At 40.0% G+C, this 17,125-nt stretch overlaps 1 protein-coding gene across 1 annotated transcript; it reads right to left on the bottom strand.

Annotated features, from left to right (window-relative positions):
* Window positions 1-836: 836 nt before the first annotated feature.
* On the bottom strand, window positions 837-16,649 carry TMF1 (TATA element modulatory factor 1). Its single transcript, XM_035547071.2, has 17 exons — window positions 16,391-16,649; window positions 13,405-14,636; window positions 11,852-11,955; window positions 10,877-11,003; window positions 10,509-10,614; window positions 9,738-9,880; window positions 9,036-9,202; window positions 8,709-8,865; window positions 8,135-8,227; window positions 7,802-7,958; window positions 7,174-7,366; window positions 6,802-6,871; window positions 6,631-6,723; window positions 5,444-5,554; window positions 4,663-4,809; window positions 4,056-4,181; window positions 837-3,224 (listed from the first exon to the last, which is right to left on the bottom strand). Exons 1-17 carry the CDS (start codon window positions 16,530-16,532, stop codon window positions 3,081-3,083), a joined length of 3,312 nt encoding a protein of 1,103 aa, XP_035402964.1. The 5' UTR covers window positions 16,533-16,649; the 3' UTR covers window positions 837-3,080.
* Between the last annotated feature and the right edge of the window lie 476 nt (window positions 16,650-17,125).

Genomic DNA, 17,125 nt, shown 5'->3' with positions numbered 1-17,125 from the left:
CGGCGGCCAGGTCAACCCCCCCGCCCGGCGGCCAGGTCGTCCCCCTCCGTGCCCGGGCACGGGGGTGTCGCGGCGCTGCCCCACGGCCTCTCAAGGGAAATGGTGCCGGTGATTAAGGCTGTCGGCGCGTCTTCCTTTTGCTACCCAAAATAAAGTCCGTTCCTTGCGCTGTTTTTTAAGGATGTGGAGAAAAAAAAGGCCTTTTCCTGCCGCGGCTCGGCAGGAAGCGCAGCCCCGCAGCACCCCATTGTCTCATTTCCCCCGGAGCTCCCGGCCCGGCCCCGCGCCCCTACACGAGGCCGAGCCCCCCCCGCTGCACCCCAGGGGCCGCAGTAAACCGAATAAAGGTTTTACTCCGTTTTCAACCTTGGCGATCGCTTGAAGTAATGTGAATCCTTCCCCCCAGGCGAGGCCCTTTGTGCCTCACTGACAGGTGGGGAAAGGAGGCAGGCGGCAAGTGCCCGGCCCCACACGGCAGGACAAGGACTGACCGCGGGGGTCCCCCTGCCCCGCTTCCCCTGACAGCCCCCGCGGCACGGGGTGCTAGAAAGCTGTTTCACCCGAATAAAGGAAATTAGTCCGAATTCCGCATGATCTTTAATCCCATTACCGCTGTGAATTTATAAATAAGCGCGGCTCTTGTACCTAAATACGCATGATGCCACACGATTAACCGAGGGATGTAGCTCTAGTTAAATCCAGAGTACCTGGGATGTAGCTGACAGCCCTTTCCAACCTCAGTGTTTCCCTTTCACACCACTAAGTTCATACATGCCTACCAAGACGAAAAACCTACAAAAAACGTTTTACGTCTTTGTCAAAGAGAATCAGAGCACACCCTTGGCGTAAAATTTTATTTTACCCTGACCCGTGCTTTTTACAGTTTATACACATTTTACAAATAGAAACCAAGGGTTCCATTTTCACCTTGTGATAAACCATGTTGTTTCAAGGATCTTTATAGCCCTTAGCAAAACATACATAAAGTGTAACAAAGTTGGAACAGGAAAAAAAAATAACAGAACCAACCCTTGCTCTGATGAATGGATACATAGGATTTTTAACATTTGCTCCTTTGTTCATAAAGGATGCAACACCATGCCCAAGGAAACCTGTACCAGTGTAGCCTGTACCTCATCCAAACCCACCCACACGAACAGAGGCCTTTCCACTATCTACCAAGGATGAGAAAGTAACAGTATACTTTGAGTAAGCTTTCAAACAATATTTCTTTTGTACTTGCCTAGGCAGTGAGAATGAGGTGTAAATTAGTCGCTTCCCCAAGAATGGGTTCTGTTTTTCAAGAACTGGATGAGCTTCTAACAGGTGCACATCATAATTCTGACTTAATATGCCACAAGCCAGTAAGTTCAAATGTTTTTAGGGTATTGTTTTTTTTTTTTCCTCTTAAATTTAAAGCACATCAAGCACACTTCAATATGATGGCAAGGTTTTAAATTGTTAACAATATGGTTTGACCTTGGTTTCCAAAACTGAAACTAAGACAGTAAGAGGGTAGATTCTGCCCACCATCACCCAAAAAAAAAGCAGTCCTTTATTTAGGGAAGTTAAAATTTCTGTGACAGATGGGCAGTTAAGGTAATTTTTAGTGTTCTTGCTCTATTGATTTATTGAAATCCTCAGAATATGTCTGAATGTCACACTGCACTAGGTTGTTCCACAAACTTACCCTCGCTTGTGTAAATCCAGTGACTTAACTGTTCTCCTAATAAGGAATAAATCTTTCACAGGCAGATGAGTTATATTACTGAGAGGCTTTTCTCCAAAAGCAGCTTCTCATCACTCACGTCCTTTGTCTCTTTCTGTCCACTGAACACACAAGCAGGAACAGAGCTCTCTAACACAAGTTACAATGCAAACGAAACCCCTTGCTGTGGAGGCAATAGCATGATAGGCAAAGAATTTAAACTGCAGTGTTTCACATGAGTGCCTATCACAGCCACAATTCTGAGATAAAGTGAAATAGTTGCTGTCTGGAATGCAGAGGAAGATGCAAGCTTCTTCCCCCGTTTCTCAGCATTCCCAAGGGTCCAATTCAAAAGTTTCCTCTGACATGACCCAAAACGCAGCTAAATGTCAAGCCACGTGGATGCTATTTAACCAATACTTTACTTAAAGAACAGCATGAGAAATACTTTGCAGCCACTGGAGACTTGCTTGAAAACTATATTAAGCCACAGCACAGTTTTGCAAAAGTCTAAACCTTGTTATTTATATACAGGGAACGATTACATGAGAGCAGCAATTATTTCATTAAAATATTTTTCAGCATTCTTCTGAACTGTTTTAGCTACTGTTAAAAGTCTGCATCCAACCCTAGAGCAAATATTGAATACTTTGTATTTTGGATGTTATTTAACCACATTTAGAATTACAAGCAGAGCAGCTGTCTAGACAGCTCATGAGATACAACACAAGCAATAGACAGATGAAACTTTATAAATTACAATTTCATCTTAAGTGTCACGCTCTGCTTTAAAGGACGTTGAAAAAACTGAATTTGGATGACTATTTTACACTATAGAACTATTGTCCTATCACGTTCAGACACTGCAAGTACAAATATAAGATTTTCCTTTCATAAAAATATGCACCAATTATGTTTCAGACAGCAAGCCGCTACTATTTTGTTATTAAAAGTTAGCCAGTGAGATTTTAGAAAAACTCGTATTACGAACGTGTTTAGAAAGACTTCTAATATCATTTTTCATGGGTATGCAAAGTTTACAAATGAAGGGCTGCTTTAGTAAAACTCATACCTTCTAGTGCTGTCTCAGGAGGTCACGATCATCTTTTTCGCTACTGTTTACAAGTAAAATGGTCCATTGTTTAGTAAAAACTTAAACACAGAGATGACTTTAAAAAATTTAAATATTGCACAAATAATTTAACTGCAGACAGTACAAGACACTTAAAGCATTGATTTTTTTAACATATGAACTTATTATATAGACATTTTCTATCATACAGTTATTTTTTTTTACAAGACATTTAAATTCAGCATTTACATAAACAATTATCTATACAATCTGTTACAATATTAAGAGTTCCAGCAGGAGTTAATTTTGTCTTTGCTTTAAAAGTTCATCTATCTGAGTCTTGTACATGTTTTTCACATCCTCCAGATCTAATCGTAGTTCTTCAGCTTCCTCCGCTTTCTCTCCGTACATCTGAAGAATTGTATTGTATCTTTGATCCAAGTCCTGCAATAATGGAGTTTGTTATTTGACCATCTTTCAACTCTAAAAGTTGCTGCTAGGACAGTGTTTTTACACTACTACGGAAAACAAGCACAGTGTTAGTTTATCAAAGTGTAAGTATTTTACAATGACACTGACAATGACAGTGAACTCTTTAAAAAGACTCTGACTGTCTGAATATGGCTAGATTTATTCTCCAGATACAAGAGGAAGAGACTCCAAAGACAAAAATTCTTGACAATAAAGAATTAATGCTGGCTACAGAGGAACTATGAAAGCACTTTGAAGTTCAGTTGCCACACACATTAAAAAATAGTTAGCAAATTACACCTAAGTTTTACTACAGGAAGTACCAGCGCCTGTGAAACGTTTCATGGGAAAATTTAAATTGTGTATTTATAGAACAATAATCATTTCCAAAGTTATTCCAAAACTATTTCCCAACTTAAAGTTCTGATATGCTTAGAGGATTAAAATATTTGTCCCATTAACTATATCACTGCCACACACTCACTCAGCCTTAAACTCTCATAATTCCAGGCTGTTTATCAAAACACCTCCTTCACTTAAAGACTAGACTTCAAGAAAGTGTCTTATGCGAAGAAAAAAATGCTCTCTTCCCAGTTTAGCATGCAATTTCATGCACAGCAGACATTTTAACAGCTACATTTTGAAGTGACTACCAGTCATGGAGGAGGGATAACCAGATTCCAATAAATCATAAAAACCAGGTAATTTATGATTAGGAACACATTTAAGTATAACCACAAATGGATAGGGGTATTAAAAAAAAAAAACAATAACACATCAGATTGACAACACAAATGCACTGACCTTTAACTGTGCACGCAATTTTGGTATTTCCCTCACTTTTTCTTCAAGTTCGTCATTTTGATTTGTTAATTTAACCAATTCTTCTGCCATTATTGATCGAGTTTTTTCAAGGTTCCCAATTTCCAGCTAAGGGAAATATGTTTCACAATTAGAAAAAAGAAAATTTACCTTTTTTATTAAAAAAAAAAAAAAAAAAGGAAAAATATTTTGAAATGGCAATTAAAGCTTTTTCTTATAAGCCAGAATGAAACAGCAATTAAAGCTTTTTCTATAAGCCAGAAAGAGCATCCCCTGGAAGCACTCTCACTTTCTTCTCACTCAGATCTGATGAGTGTTGTTCCTCACCCCACCACCCTTCTTCTTCCTCCCGACAGGCAAGTTAAGTTCTTTTGATAGGTGCTTGCCAAAACAAGAGAAGAAGCAATAAATGTTTCTCTTGCTCATCGCTACACACACCTCCAGTGGCTATCCTGGTTAACAGAACTGTCAGTCTGCTCTGTCTGGGACCAAGCGTTTTGAATACAAAATCAATGAAACAAAACTGACTGAATTAATGTTTAAATTTAGAAGCGCTGCATTTCATTATATAATAGAGTAACTACAGTACCTGTAGATGTGAAATCTCTCCATCTCTTAGTTTTAGCTGTGATTGAAGGTTTTCAATTATACTTGAACCTGCTCCCATCCTTATAGCCTCATAAAGATTACTCCCACTAGTAGCTATTGGCCCAAATGAGTGATCATGAGAATCATCCTACAAACAAAAGGTTAGAGAACCTTAAAACCCAACAAAACAAGTACACGCTTTGAAATCCTCCCTCGCCTTAAGTACTATTTTATTTAAGATTTAAAATTACACTGTTACTAGGCAAGCATTTCAATACTTAACATTCACTTTTAAAACAAGAGCTTAAAGTGTATATTTGCCATCTGATAGCTCCTTAGTGGCAAGCTCTCATGTCACACATACAACTATCATTTAACTTGGACATTGATAACCGTATCCGTAGGAAAGCAGCAGAAGCAGCAGACTTCATAAAGACTGCAACAGTTGATGATATTGTCTAAGGAATGGGCTTGTGCACTAAGCCAGTATTGCTAGTAAAAAAAAAGTCTGTTTGACTTCTACCAGTGTTATTCAAATTTTCTACCTGAAATTAGTCACGTGAACTCAGCATCAATGCATATACACATTAGTCTGCAGTAAAAAATGTCGTTTCATGCTGTCTTTCACAGATGCTTTATAGTCAGACATCTCGTAAGCAAGTTTTGTAAGCTTTTGCCTCACCTAAAACCAGTATACTCTTGAAGAGTCATTTTCAACATTAATAAAGCTTCCTGAAAAGGGAAAAAAAGCCTATCAAAAAGCCAGTATTAGTGATACATACCTGTGAGAGGAAAGAAGTCTGAAGACCTGCCATGTCAACTCCACTTACGGAACTAGAACGCGAAATACTTGGAGTGCTTGAAACTGTTTCAGCTGTAAATGACTTCCGATCCTTAAATAAAACAATAAATAAATTTTTAAAAAAGCACACAAGAGAAACCCCACATCACCACCAGTTAGTTACAGAAAAGAGTTGGTAAGATGGTGAAAGATTCTGTAAAAAAAAGAAAAAAAAAAGAAAAGAAAAAGACTGCCTTTTCCTCTCCCCTCCTATGAAAAACATATGTTAAGTTCGACAATGAAGAATTATTGCACTACTAATGCTTCTAGCCTACGCTTAACTCTTTAGACTTTTCAGAAAACAAAGACACAGAAGTTGCAAACTACAACAAAATAACTTCTCTTTCAGTAGCCAAGGGAGATGCAGAGGCAGTTTTGTACGCCCAAACGCATCACAAGAAGGATGACACAATCAGAAGTAGGTCTCTTTCTGGAATGTATGTTAACTTCATTTTAATTTGTTTGTTGTTGTTTTAAAGTTTACAAATTCAACGCTGAGATTTCTCACGTGACTGACATACCTTCCAAAGAGACTGACCTCTTTTAAAGGCAGCATCTGAAAGAATACTAGCCTCGGAAGGATAAAGCAGTCAGATTTTAGAACTAGAAGCAGTAAGTAACCAGAATAGAAACAGTTTTACTTGAATATCAACTGCTAATCAGGAGGAACAAAGTTACTGACTCTGGAGGCCCATTTTGTGACTTGTGACCTAAGCTGGAAGGCATGCGGCACATTACACACAACCATGTGAAACTCAGAACAGGCATTCAGGGGAAGCAATGCTAGCAGTATAAGCAAAGAAAACAAGGAGCTTCAGAAGAAGATGAATCCCAAAGCATTAATAAATCAGAAGATTAAAACAATCAGTATCTGTATTTTATCTCTTCTCAGGTTAACTAGAATATTCCTTAAGACTCACTTCAGTGAGTTTCACAACAGCACTTATTTCAGTGGAAATAAAAGGCAGGCACGATAAAGAAAAAGAGAAGTTCCCAATGCCTAGGTTCACAATATATACTGCACTGCTGTACGCCCACTTTGCTGCTTGCCACAGTTTCAGATTCTAGAAAACTAGTAGAATAGGGATAGTCTCAATAAAATCGAACAGAAACATCAGTTTTTGGTACCTTCTCCTTTGCTGCTTCTTGCATAAGAATGGCCTTCTTTCTTTCCTGTTCAACCTTCATTTTCTCCATTTCTAACTGAGTAGCTAGCAGCGTCTACAAAAATGAATACAGGTTGTTAACCCCCTGCCAGCAGAGGTGTCGATAACAGTTTAAAGAGGAAATAGACAATACCTTTTCTTTCTTTGCATCTTCCAAGGTTTTTGCATATTCATCCTTGAGTCCTTCTAGTTCAACCTCGTACCTACATCAAAGAGGTACAGAAAGTGAGCGCAGAGCTGTGTGGCATTTAGCTGCCTACCACAGTTAAACCACAGCAAATTTTAATACACACACAGCTTCAAGATTTTAAAACGCTGTGAAAGTAACATGCTTCAGACAATCTTTAATATGAAACAAAAGATCCTTAACAAGTTCGGAAGCTTTCTTAGGAGCTGTCATTTTTTTTTTTTTTTACAGTAGCAGCAACACTCAAAAAGATCTTCCAGCTTGCAAAGATTTTCTGCAGATGGTTATATAATAGATAGCTTACTTCATTTCACTCACCTACTGTTTTCATCTTCCATTTTCTTCAGTTTGTTTCTCTCCACTTCCAGCTGAGCCTGAAGGCGAGTATTTTCTTGCCTTAAAAGACTATTCTGAGACTCAGTAGATGACATCTGAATTTTATTAGACAGAAGCTCTTCTGTAGCAGCCCGTTCTCTCTCAGCAGCTGCTGCTAGAAGAGTTTGAGACTCACCTAATATTAAATAAAAAAACATGGAATTTACCTTTTAGGCTCACACAGCTATAACGTGATCCAATTATTTATGCATCAAAATGGATTTTTGTCAGTGTTTGAGAGGCAACTTTTTTTTTTTTTTTTGAAAAAATGATGGTGCTCTTTTAGTGTCTCAATGTCCATGCTTCTTTCAGATGTCCTAAGTACATGCATACCATCACACCTCTTACTATCTTATTACACTATTTTAAAGGGAAACAGAGAATTACCTGTCCAAGAACCCCGACAAAATACCTCACACATCATTTCCTTACAGGAAAACATTTTGTGCTTATGTCTCTCAACCCACTCATATACTCCTTGGGCAAACATCAAGCCCTTTTAATTTACCTTCAGCTACCTCACATCTTCGTCAAGAGTCTCACAGCTCAGTATAAGCTAAAACCATCTTACCAAGTCTGTCAGAAAGGTTCTTTTCCAATTTTTCCCATGAAGAGGTTTGTGCTCCCAGTGTGGCTTGCAAATTTTCTATCTGCCGGAGAAGTGGTCGTGTAGCAGATGTAACACTTTGACTTAGTTCTTGGTTCCGACTTTCTGCTTCCTGGAGTCTCTGAAATCACAAATTAAACATATTAAAGCTTTAAAACGATGTAATGGATTGAAACGCTATCACACTACATCAGCTAAATACATAGGCTATTTATTAATGACGTTAGCTTTTTGTCTTCAGTTTTTAGAAGTTCTCCTTGCAGGTATGGGTTGGCATTGTCTTATTTGCTACAATACCTGTTGTAGTTCACTGATTTCCTGGCGTAAATAATCTTCTTTTCTCGCTGCCTGCTGTTCTGCACGTTGCAGCGCTAGCCTCAGGTCTGACACCTAAACAAGCAAGGCATTGTTACTAATCTCTTGCCAAACATCACAGTGCCATCTACCCATTGCTACGGTCCTCTCCCATTTTAAAACAATGTCAGATGGGGTACAAGGTAAAGGCTTGAGTTTTGCAAGCACACAAAGTTATGTAATTTATGTATCACTAAATATTTTGTCCAATTACATTCGTTGAAATTTGCATCATGATTCAACCAATACAGACTTAAATATGCAAACTGTCAAAGCAACTTTATTTAGACATGTAAAATTAGACGTCTTTTTTTAAAGAAAATTAAATTCTAAAGTTTAGCACAACTACCACTAGAGGCTGAACTCAAGTTTACAGAAAAGAAATCCACTAGGTATTGCTTAGTAGACAGAAATGAGTTGCACCTAATATCGTGTCTGGTTCATTATGGCAAATGCACACCCCACCCAAGCACATCTGTTCATTCAGTAAGTTCTATTCTCCACATTTAAGACTCACCTGAATTGCCAAAGCTTCTTGTTGCTGTCGTGCCTCATCCTGGGCCTTCTCCAGAGCTAACCCAAGCTCTTCCTTTGCCTTCATTTCCCGACTTAGTGCTGCTTCTTGTGCCTCACTGTCCTTTGTAGCATTAGCTTTATGAAGATCTGCAAGTTCCCTGGGGGAGGAAGACAGGAAAGCCATGCTTTTTGCAGTTTACACAATGCCAACCGTAACTTCACAAATAACTTCATTATGTATCATTGTAGCATCTTGGAATCATCGCACAAGAAATAGACATGGAAGCTGATTGTACAGTTCAAAACAGGCACCCAAATATCTGCTTACTTGTACGCACTGTCGAGTGCTGCCTGCACGCTTCTGTTCCGTTCCTCAAGGTCTTCCACTTCTGCCTGAAGCTTAGCAAGATCCTTTTCCTGTCGCTCAACAACATTGTTCAGTTGTTTAATATTATCTCGATGCTGCTTCTCAAGGTCTTCCTTACCATCAAGTACCTATTGGAGTGCAAACAAGCATCAGATTAATCCCAGCGCACGGGGTGGATCACACCACCTTGAGCAAGGACAATGACAGCTGTGGTGACTGATTCAGAATTAAGTTACACAAAGTGACCGAAGCCATCTAACATCTTGCAAAAGAGAAAGGCAGGAGAAAGGCCATCTCTCCCGAGGAGGGAGCACTTCGTCACCACACAATTGCACATATTTCCTCCTGCTAGATCTTCTGCTTGCAAGTCCGTGATTCAACTCACAAACCAATCGAGAAAACTGCCCAAATTTGGCCAATACAGTTTTTTCAACTCAAATTTCATCAGTCCATTATCTGACAACCAACAACACAAGTGCAAACAAGCAGCTGGAGAGAGAGATAACTGCAATTTAAAACTACTGAAATCACATCTCCGTGTTCCAGTAATACGAATTAGAAAAGTCTCCCAGGAAAGAAAAAAAAAAGGCTACCTAGAGCTTCCCCAAAAGGCTACTCTGCAGCCAATCTAAAAAGCTTTTTCAAAAAAAAGAAAAAACTCACCTGTTTTAAATGCTGCAACTCTTCTTCCAGTTCCTTAATCTTTTTGTTCTGTTTTGTATTAATATTTTCTCTTTCTTTCTCCTTTGCTCTTAATTTCTTAATCATGTTGGAATTGTGTAGCTGCTGTTTGGAAAGCTTTTCTCCTGTGAAGAAAACACACACAAAGTTAGCACATATTGCCTGTTATTCTATGAACAGTCTCCATTCACACCTTTCTCTGCCCTCCAGCCCCGTGAAAATAATAACCAAACATATAATGAAACATTTAATTGTATTTTCATGCAAATTCTTAAGCTTCCAGTCCACCTCAAAATGACCTCACTACACTAAGCTACAGTGAGATAGGACAGTCATTGAAAAGGCTTTGAAAGCAGAAGAAATCATCTTAACAGGAAAAAAAAGCATAACGGCCAGTTCATTTAATAACTATAACTTACTTCCAAAGTTAATAAGTAGTAGGGGAGATACCGTAGAAATGGCTTGAACAATGCTCTGGTCAGATCTTTACCAAATGGAACACAGAGCGCTGCACTGCACAGTGGTTTTATCTCAAGGTACCTTTTAAGGCATGTCACAAAAACTATCCCTCCAGCCATCTGCATTCGACTGATGGACCCCGTTGCTCTTTGCCATTAACTAAGTAGTTTAAATGTATAGACACGTCTAACATGCTTCAAATAAGGTATTTTTCCCCATATAAGGAAGGCTTTTGTGCTAAGACAGTACATTTCAAATTATTCTACAAAGTTTTACTTAAAAATAAAATCTTACCTTCCTCCATCAATCCTTTGATTTGTTCTTCTTTTTCTTTCAGTAATTCAGCAGTTTCATTAGTATTAAGTCTAGTAGCCAATTCTTCTTTAACAGTCTTTACTTCCTAAAGAATGGAACAAAGTACTTAGGACCATTCATTAGAATGTATTTATGGCTAGAGGCACAATTGCACTGATCACCTTCTTTTCCCCTCCCTCTCAAAAGGCTTTTCTTCAAGAACAATTTAGGCTGGGAAGGGACCTCTGGAAGTTATCTGATCCAACCCTGTATTTAACGTAAAGCTAACTTCCCAGTCCAATCAGATTGCCCTATTCCATCAAGTTTTAAAAACCTCCAAGGATTAGTTTCATTAAAAAGCCGGTTACCTTTTTAGCTGCATCTCTTTCCTTGCATGCAAGCTGGAGCTTCTTTTCAGCATCCGCTATTCGCTGAGCAAACTCCTCTTTAAGAGATGAAATGCTACTGGTCTCTTCTTTCATTCTGAACACTTCACTACATTTAAAATTAACATTTCAGAACAGTTTCATTGTTATGTGACATCCCGAACAGTTTGCAACAGGCTGTCCTAAATGCTTTTAAAACGCGTTTATAATCTTTACACATTTTACCAACAGGTCAAAAAACACATCCATATTGGAAGTACCAAAGGTCTTTATTAACTCAGCAATTTAACAGTGAAAATAACCAAACTCTAGATTTACCTTAAATGTTTTGCTCCTTGATCAAGTTCTTTCAGAATAACCTCTTAGTCTGTACCATGTACAGGGCAAATGATTAAACTTATTTTTAAGTTAAGATCAATTTAGTCATTAAATAATATCTTCACATATTATTCATAAATTTCTACACCTCATATTTGATCAGTAAATTGGCAGATTCAACTTTTCATTTTTCATTCTAACTGAATTAAACAATTAATTCTGGTTTTTTCCTACCACCAGTCTTCCTACAATGTTTTCACTGCCTCCGTTTTCCTCAGCAAATTACTTAGTAAATCAAGCTAATCTATCTGTATCAGAGCAGTCAGTTTCCATTAATATCAAAACCCAGTCTTATAATAAAGATCTTTCTTAATATTGAAATCTGCCTCTGCACACCTGTTTCCCATCAGCCTTCCCAAAAGAGGTTTTGCCCCCAAGAAATAAAAAAGACTGCATGTGCTGTAATGGTATTTTTATTTCCACATTTCCTAAACAGGGCACATCCTTTGCAACCTTCGCTCTAGTTATAAAAGGCACCTGTTTTATCATTTGGTCACAATGATAATATTTACATTGTAATACTGTTTGTATTACAGTAAAGTTAGTTACACCAATGACTGTGTCTATTTTCATACTTACTCTTTTAGGTTATCATAAGCTTCTTCCAGGCGTGCCTTTTCTTTACTAGTACTTAATAACTGTGTTTCTCTCTTCTCCAGCTTCTCTGTTAACGAATCAATCATCTGGAAAACATTTTAACACACAAAGATCAGATGAATGGGACAATTGAAACACGAGAGGGGCAGGCTTCCCCTTCCTCCCCCCTCCTCCAACATTAAAAATTTTAGTTCAAATTCCTAAAAGAATTGAGAAGCTTAAGATAGTGAAGATGACCACATTTCTGCTACGTTAATGTAGAACTAGGCAATATCTAAACACAAGATACCTGTTTACTAGAGTTTTAACAAAAAAAATCCTGCTAAGTACACATGACTCAGCTAACCTCCTCAATAAATTCAAGTTATGTTCAATTACACAAGTTTTTAAACAGAGCCGATAGCCTATAAAACTACAGCTAACATTAACCATTGAGACTCCCCACTGTGCTCCTCATACCACTCTTTACAGAATCACAGAATAATTGACATTTGAAAAGGTCTCTTCTGTGAACTGACAGCATTGGATGAGGAAAGCAAACTTCCAGGCAGAGTCAGGAGATCTTAATACATCATCAAAATTATCTAATTATCAGACTTTAGAAAGCTAAGCATAGAGGAGTAACACACACATATATACCAATACAAAGAAATGGAACAGGTTTTATAAACGTCACTCAGCATGGCAGTGAAAGACAAAATCTGCTCTGGTGCATTAACGACATTTCCCTTAAACTCTTCAATAAGACCGGAAAATTCTGGTACAGCACTCCATGGAGCTTCCTAAGGAATTTATATGACATTCTCTACAATTTACACCAAGAAATATTTTCCTTAAAATACAAATTAGACTGGGGCTTTATGAATTTCCATAAGCAATTGCTTTTCCCTTATTACTCTTGGAAATGCTATCACTACTGCAAACACGCCTACAGAGCAAGGCCAAGAGTAGGGCGCACCTACGTCAGATATTATGCAAATACACTATGTCTGAAACAAAACGTAGAAAAAACAGAGTATAAGTTGTCAAAGCAGCTCAGAATTTAAAAACAAGAACAGAGGGACAGGAAGGTGACAGAGGAAATGGAAAAAAATAGTGCACACAAAGCTCCAGCTAAGCCTTCCACCCTCTGGAGCATCCTACTTCTCCACATCTCTAGTTAACCCATCTATTTAAGCTAGCCATCCAGATTTCTTCATATCTATTCATTATCCATAACGATACCTACCTGCTTCATTAAAATACCTAACGTACCTTTCTTTTTATAAGTTTGTACCACACAAAATAACACATCTGACTTAGGAAGGCTTCCTGCTTGCTAGCAGTAGTCACAATTCACAGTGCTGACAATTGAACTTAAGTGAAACCCCAAATGATTTGCCCAGAAACTGCACCAGTATTCTTCCACTGCAGAACAGCAGAGAATTTTCTACAAGTTAACTCAGCATTAATCAATTCATTCGAGGTGAACCTAATACCTCTGTAATGAGGTGATGGGAATTGCATCCATATTTAAAGGGTGTGCTTGCCGTTACCTTTTTAAGCTCTTGCTTTTCAGAGTCCTCTTCCAGCAGCTTTTCACCAACATCCTGCTGTGGCTCGGTCTCCTCTTTCACAACCTCTTCTTCATCAGTTTGCACAGTAGCAACCAAAACATCTGGCTGCTCGGAATTAACAGGGGTCGCGCTTCTGCCACTCTCTTCCATCTCAGCTTCCTCAGCATGTAACACGGGACTGTCATTTAGATCTTCAGATTTACTTTTCAGGGCGTCAACCGTTTCTGTCTTTGGGGCAGAAGGACTGACAGTGACAGACGCTGAAGTACCAGCCCTGCCTGATTCGTCGTCTGAATTGATCTCACTGACACTCCTACTATCTAACGACTGTACGCTAAACGAATCTATTCTTTCAAAAGCATCCGAGGAGCAGCAGCTCTCGGTCATTTTTTGGAAGTCATCTAAACGATTATAATCCGCGCAGGCAGACGTAGATAAAAGCTGAAATGATGTCTGCATTAGGTGGAGACTGGATTTTGAATCTGCGGCTTCTTGTCTCGAACTTACTGAGCTCTCACTTATTACACTTTCGTGGTCCAAAACCTCAATATCACTAGTTGTGGATGTCCCCGAAGAGAAAGTGCTAATTGGAGGTGATGGCGTATTGCTTTGCCTGTCCTCACTTTTTTGCTCCTTAGTTTCCAAACCCACGTCTTTTGTACCTGCATTAAGAGACTGTGAAGTGCTACCCAGTACGCCTCCCGTTCCAACCCTCCCTGCGCTGGATTTTTCATTGAGAGCATCTTCAGGTTCTTTCAGATTTAGAGCAGACACCTTTTTGTCAGTAACCTCATCCGTGCTTTCTTCATGCTTGGCGCTGAGCACAGAATTCTCTTCTAGTTTCTCCTTGGGAATATCAAGGTTTTTCAAGTCCACTAGGCCAGCTACAGAGGAATCCTTCACTTCTGCCTCTGTTGTCACGGGTACTTCCAGCTGACTGGGGTGCTGAGACTCCTGTAAAGCGCTTTTCACCTCCTCTTTGGGTCGCTGTGATTTGGCTGGAGGTTTGGACACCACTGGATTTTTCTGTATATTCTGAACGTCTGTTGGAGAGAGAAAGGCACTGAAGAAGTTTTCAGATTCATCTACTACCGTTCTCCTCACTGGTTTGGTGATTGCTGTTGGCGATATTGGCTGATTCTGTGGTTCTGTGTTTGAACTTAAACCCCAGGAAGATGTATCCCATCCTCCGCTTATGAGAGAATTTGTTCCTAAAACGATAAAAAAGAGACATGCCAAGAAAACAATTATTTTCCAGTAACTGTCTCTTTATGTGCAACAGTTCAGAAAACAATGTTTCCCATATTGTATAAAGCAAATATTAACACAAGTGCAAGCAGCAACATTTTTGTTTCTACTTCCTGACAAAGCTTGGAACTGATCTTTAAACAAAACAAAAGAAGGGAGAAATGCAGTAATTCAAGGACTTAAGGACACGTTAAACAGTAACTTGAGCAAAGGCATAAAAGAAGCCATACACAAATTATACCAGTAACTCCAAGACAGAATTTCAGAAGGAAAATGGAGAAAAGTGCCTTGGAAGGGGAGAACAGCCCATGCAGCATTCCATGGCCTTGCATAAGGGCAAGTCTAAGCCTTTTCAGACACAAAAAGCAAGCATGGCCTTTGCACAGGGAACAAGAGAGAAGGAATGCAGCCTCCTGCTTCCTGTAGGGAGAGGAGGCTAGGCAAAACAATCAGCAGAGCTGTGGTTTAGAAGTTACACAGATTAGAAAGCAAGGAACTACTACTAGGTCTTAAAATTTATCAGCCAGTAGCACGCAAACACTTCATAAGTCGTTACAGAAAACGGGAAAAAAGCTTGTATTGCGTATTTTAATATTATCTACAAAAAGTATTTGTAGGATTTACACTATAAGAAGAGTTCTGGCCCTTTCAGTTTGTGACAGACCTCATATTTTCCTCACACACTAAGTGACAGCATGAAGCTGACAACACACAGCAAAACTAAGATGACTGTTTCCTTCTCCTCTGGAAAATCACTGAATTGAGGAGTTCTGAAGCTGGCCTAAATCAAAGTTATCAGCCAGTTACTTCTAACTTATTTCTTTCAGGCAAAACAAAAGTAGTCTGATTTTGGCTGTTTTCCTTATGAATTACAGTAGTGCTATAGATACGAAGATATAAATGAAATTAAAAAGATAGTTTGGACAAGTTTCAAGAGATTAAGTGCTACACAAGATGCTATAAACAATTCCTGTGTAAGACACTGACAGTATGTGACTGACAAGCCCTTCCTCCCCCAAAAGTCTGAAGATATGCAAAATTAAGCATAGTTGAGTAACCTAGAAAACACTTTCAATTGTTTTAGCTTTCAATTTTCAGAAACCTCACTCTGCTGCGGGTGTACCTAGAATAGCTTCATACCACAAGTACATGAAGTTGTACATACAACTGCAGTAAGGACACTGGTTCTAGAAACCTTACTTTCCTAACTTTTACTTCATTTGTTTTTATCTTTAAGGTACTATTTATAGAAACCAGTTTTTAGCATGAGGTTGCCTTCCTGCTTGTTCATTTCAAAGTGACAACTTTGGATTGACCATTCCTTCAGCTTCTGCGCTGGCACCCCACAGGTACAAGGGAGACAGTTTTTCATCTCCAAGCCGTGCCCGTTCTTCCAGCGGTGTGCTCCTTTCAGCGGATGGCGCAGGATCACGACGTCGGTGCCACAAGAAGTGGAAACTTCACTTGGTGCCACCGGCTTTGGGCTTCTGTCCTGCTCCTTGGCTTCTGTCCTGCTCCTTCTGTCACAAAGAACCTATGCGTGCCTCGGGAAGAACACTATTCCTACCTTTTTATTCACAGAACAGTTTTTATCACCCATTTTCCTCACATATCTCATCTTCCTGATATTTTATCACCTGAATTCCTCAGTAAAGGGGGAAAAAGATTAGAAAACCCCGCGCAGGGGCTGGGGGGTTCGGCCAGGCCCGCCGCTTACCCTCGCTGTAGTCGGGGATGACGGCGTCGGGCCAGGGGCTCTCCTCGGCCTGGATGTCCAGCACCCGGTCGATGGACTTCTGCGCCTGCGACAGCGCCTGCTTGGCGAAGCTGGACAGCTGCGAGGCGTTGAACCAGCTCATCCTCCGGCCGGAGCAGCGGCCCCGGGCCCTCGGAGCCCCGCTCCCGGGCAGCGGCGGGGCCGGCGGCCTCGGCCTGCGCTGGGCTGGGCTCGGCGCCTGCGCGCCCGCCCGCTCCACGTCGCCAAGGGCCCGGCGCGCAGCCGCCCAGCGGCCGCCATGGCGGGCGGGGAACAGCGCCCTCGCTTCCGCCTCCGTCCTGTCATGGCGGACGGGTTGTTCCCGACCGCCCCGTCCCCCGGCTGTCACTGACAGGAATTAAACGCCACTTCGACCCAAAAAAACAAACAGACGCTCGTCTAAACCTCGCCCTTTAAACTCACTGCTCCCACAGCCTGCGCTGTGCCTCTTAGCACTTCGGAACAGCGTAGAGTTGATAAATATTACCCAGTTAAAAATTAGAGTGAAATAATTCACTACTGATTACACACGCGCAGCTGTAAGATGGAGAGGTTAAACACAGTTCACATACACCAAATAAAATGAGAGATTTTCTGTTGAGGAACCTGGCACCTTGTACAGAAAGATCTGACTAAAGCAGACATGATGCAAGAGGTTACTCAACAAAGACTATAACCACTCTTCAATGTCCACTG

The sequence above is a fragment of the Cygnus atratus genome, chromosome 10, assembly GCF_013377495.2.
Source record: "Cygnus atratus isolate AKBS03 ecotype Queensland, Australia chromosome 10, CAtr_DNAZoo_HiC_assembly, whole genome shotgun sequence".
Classification (NCBI taxonomy): domain Eukaryota; kingdom Metazoa; phylum Chordata; class Aves; order Anseriformes; family Anatidae; genus Cygnus; species Cygnus atratus.
This window is presented reverse-complemented; position numbering and strand designations above follow the sequence as displayed.

Bases quoted from the DNA above. Each gene is read 5' to 3' on its own strand.
- TMF1 (XM_035547071.2), bottom strand. From the start codon at position 16,532: ATGAGCTGGTTCAACGCCTCGCAGCTGTCCAGCTTCGCCAAGCAGGCG. The intron at 10,615-10,876 runs GTAACCGGCTTT...TCCATTCTTTAG, and splicing joins AAAGAGATGCAGCTAAAAAG to GAAGTAAAGACTGTTAAAGA. The intron at 9,203-9,737 runs GTGAGTTTTTTC...GCACTCCAATAG, and splicing joins AGTTGCAGCATTTAAAACAG to GTACTTGATGGTAAGGAAGA.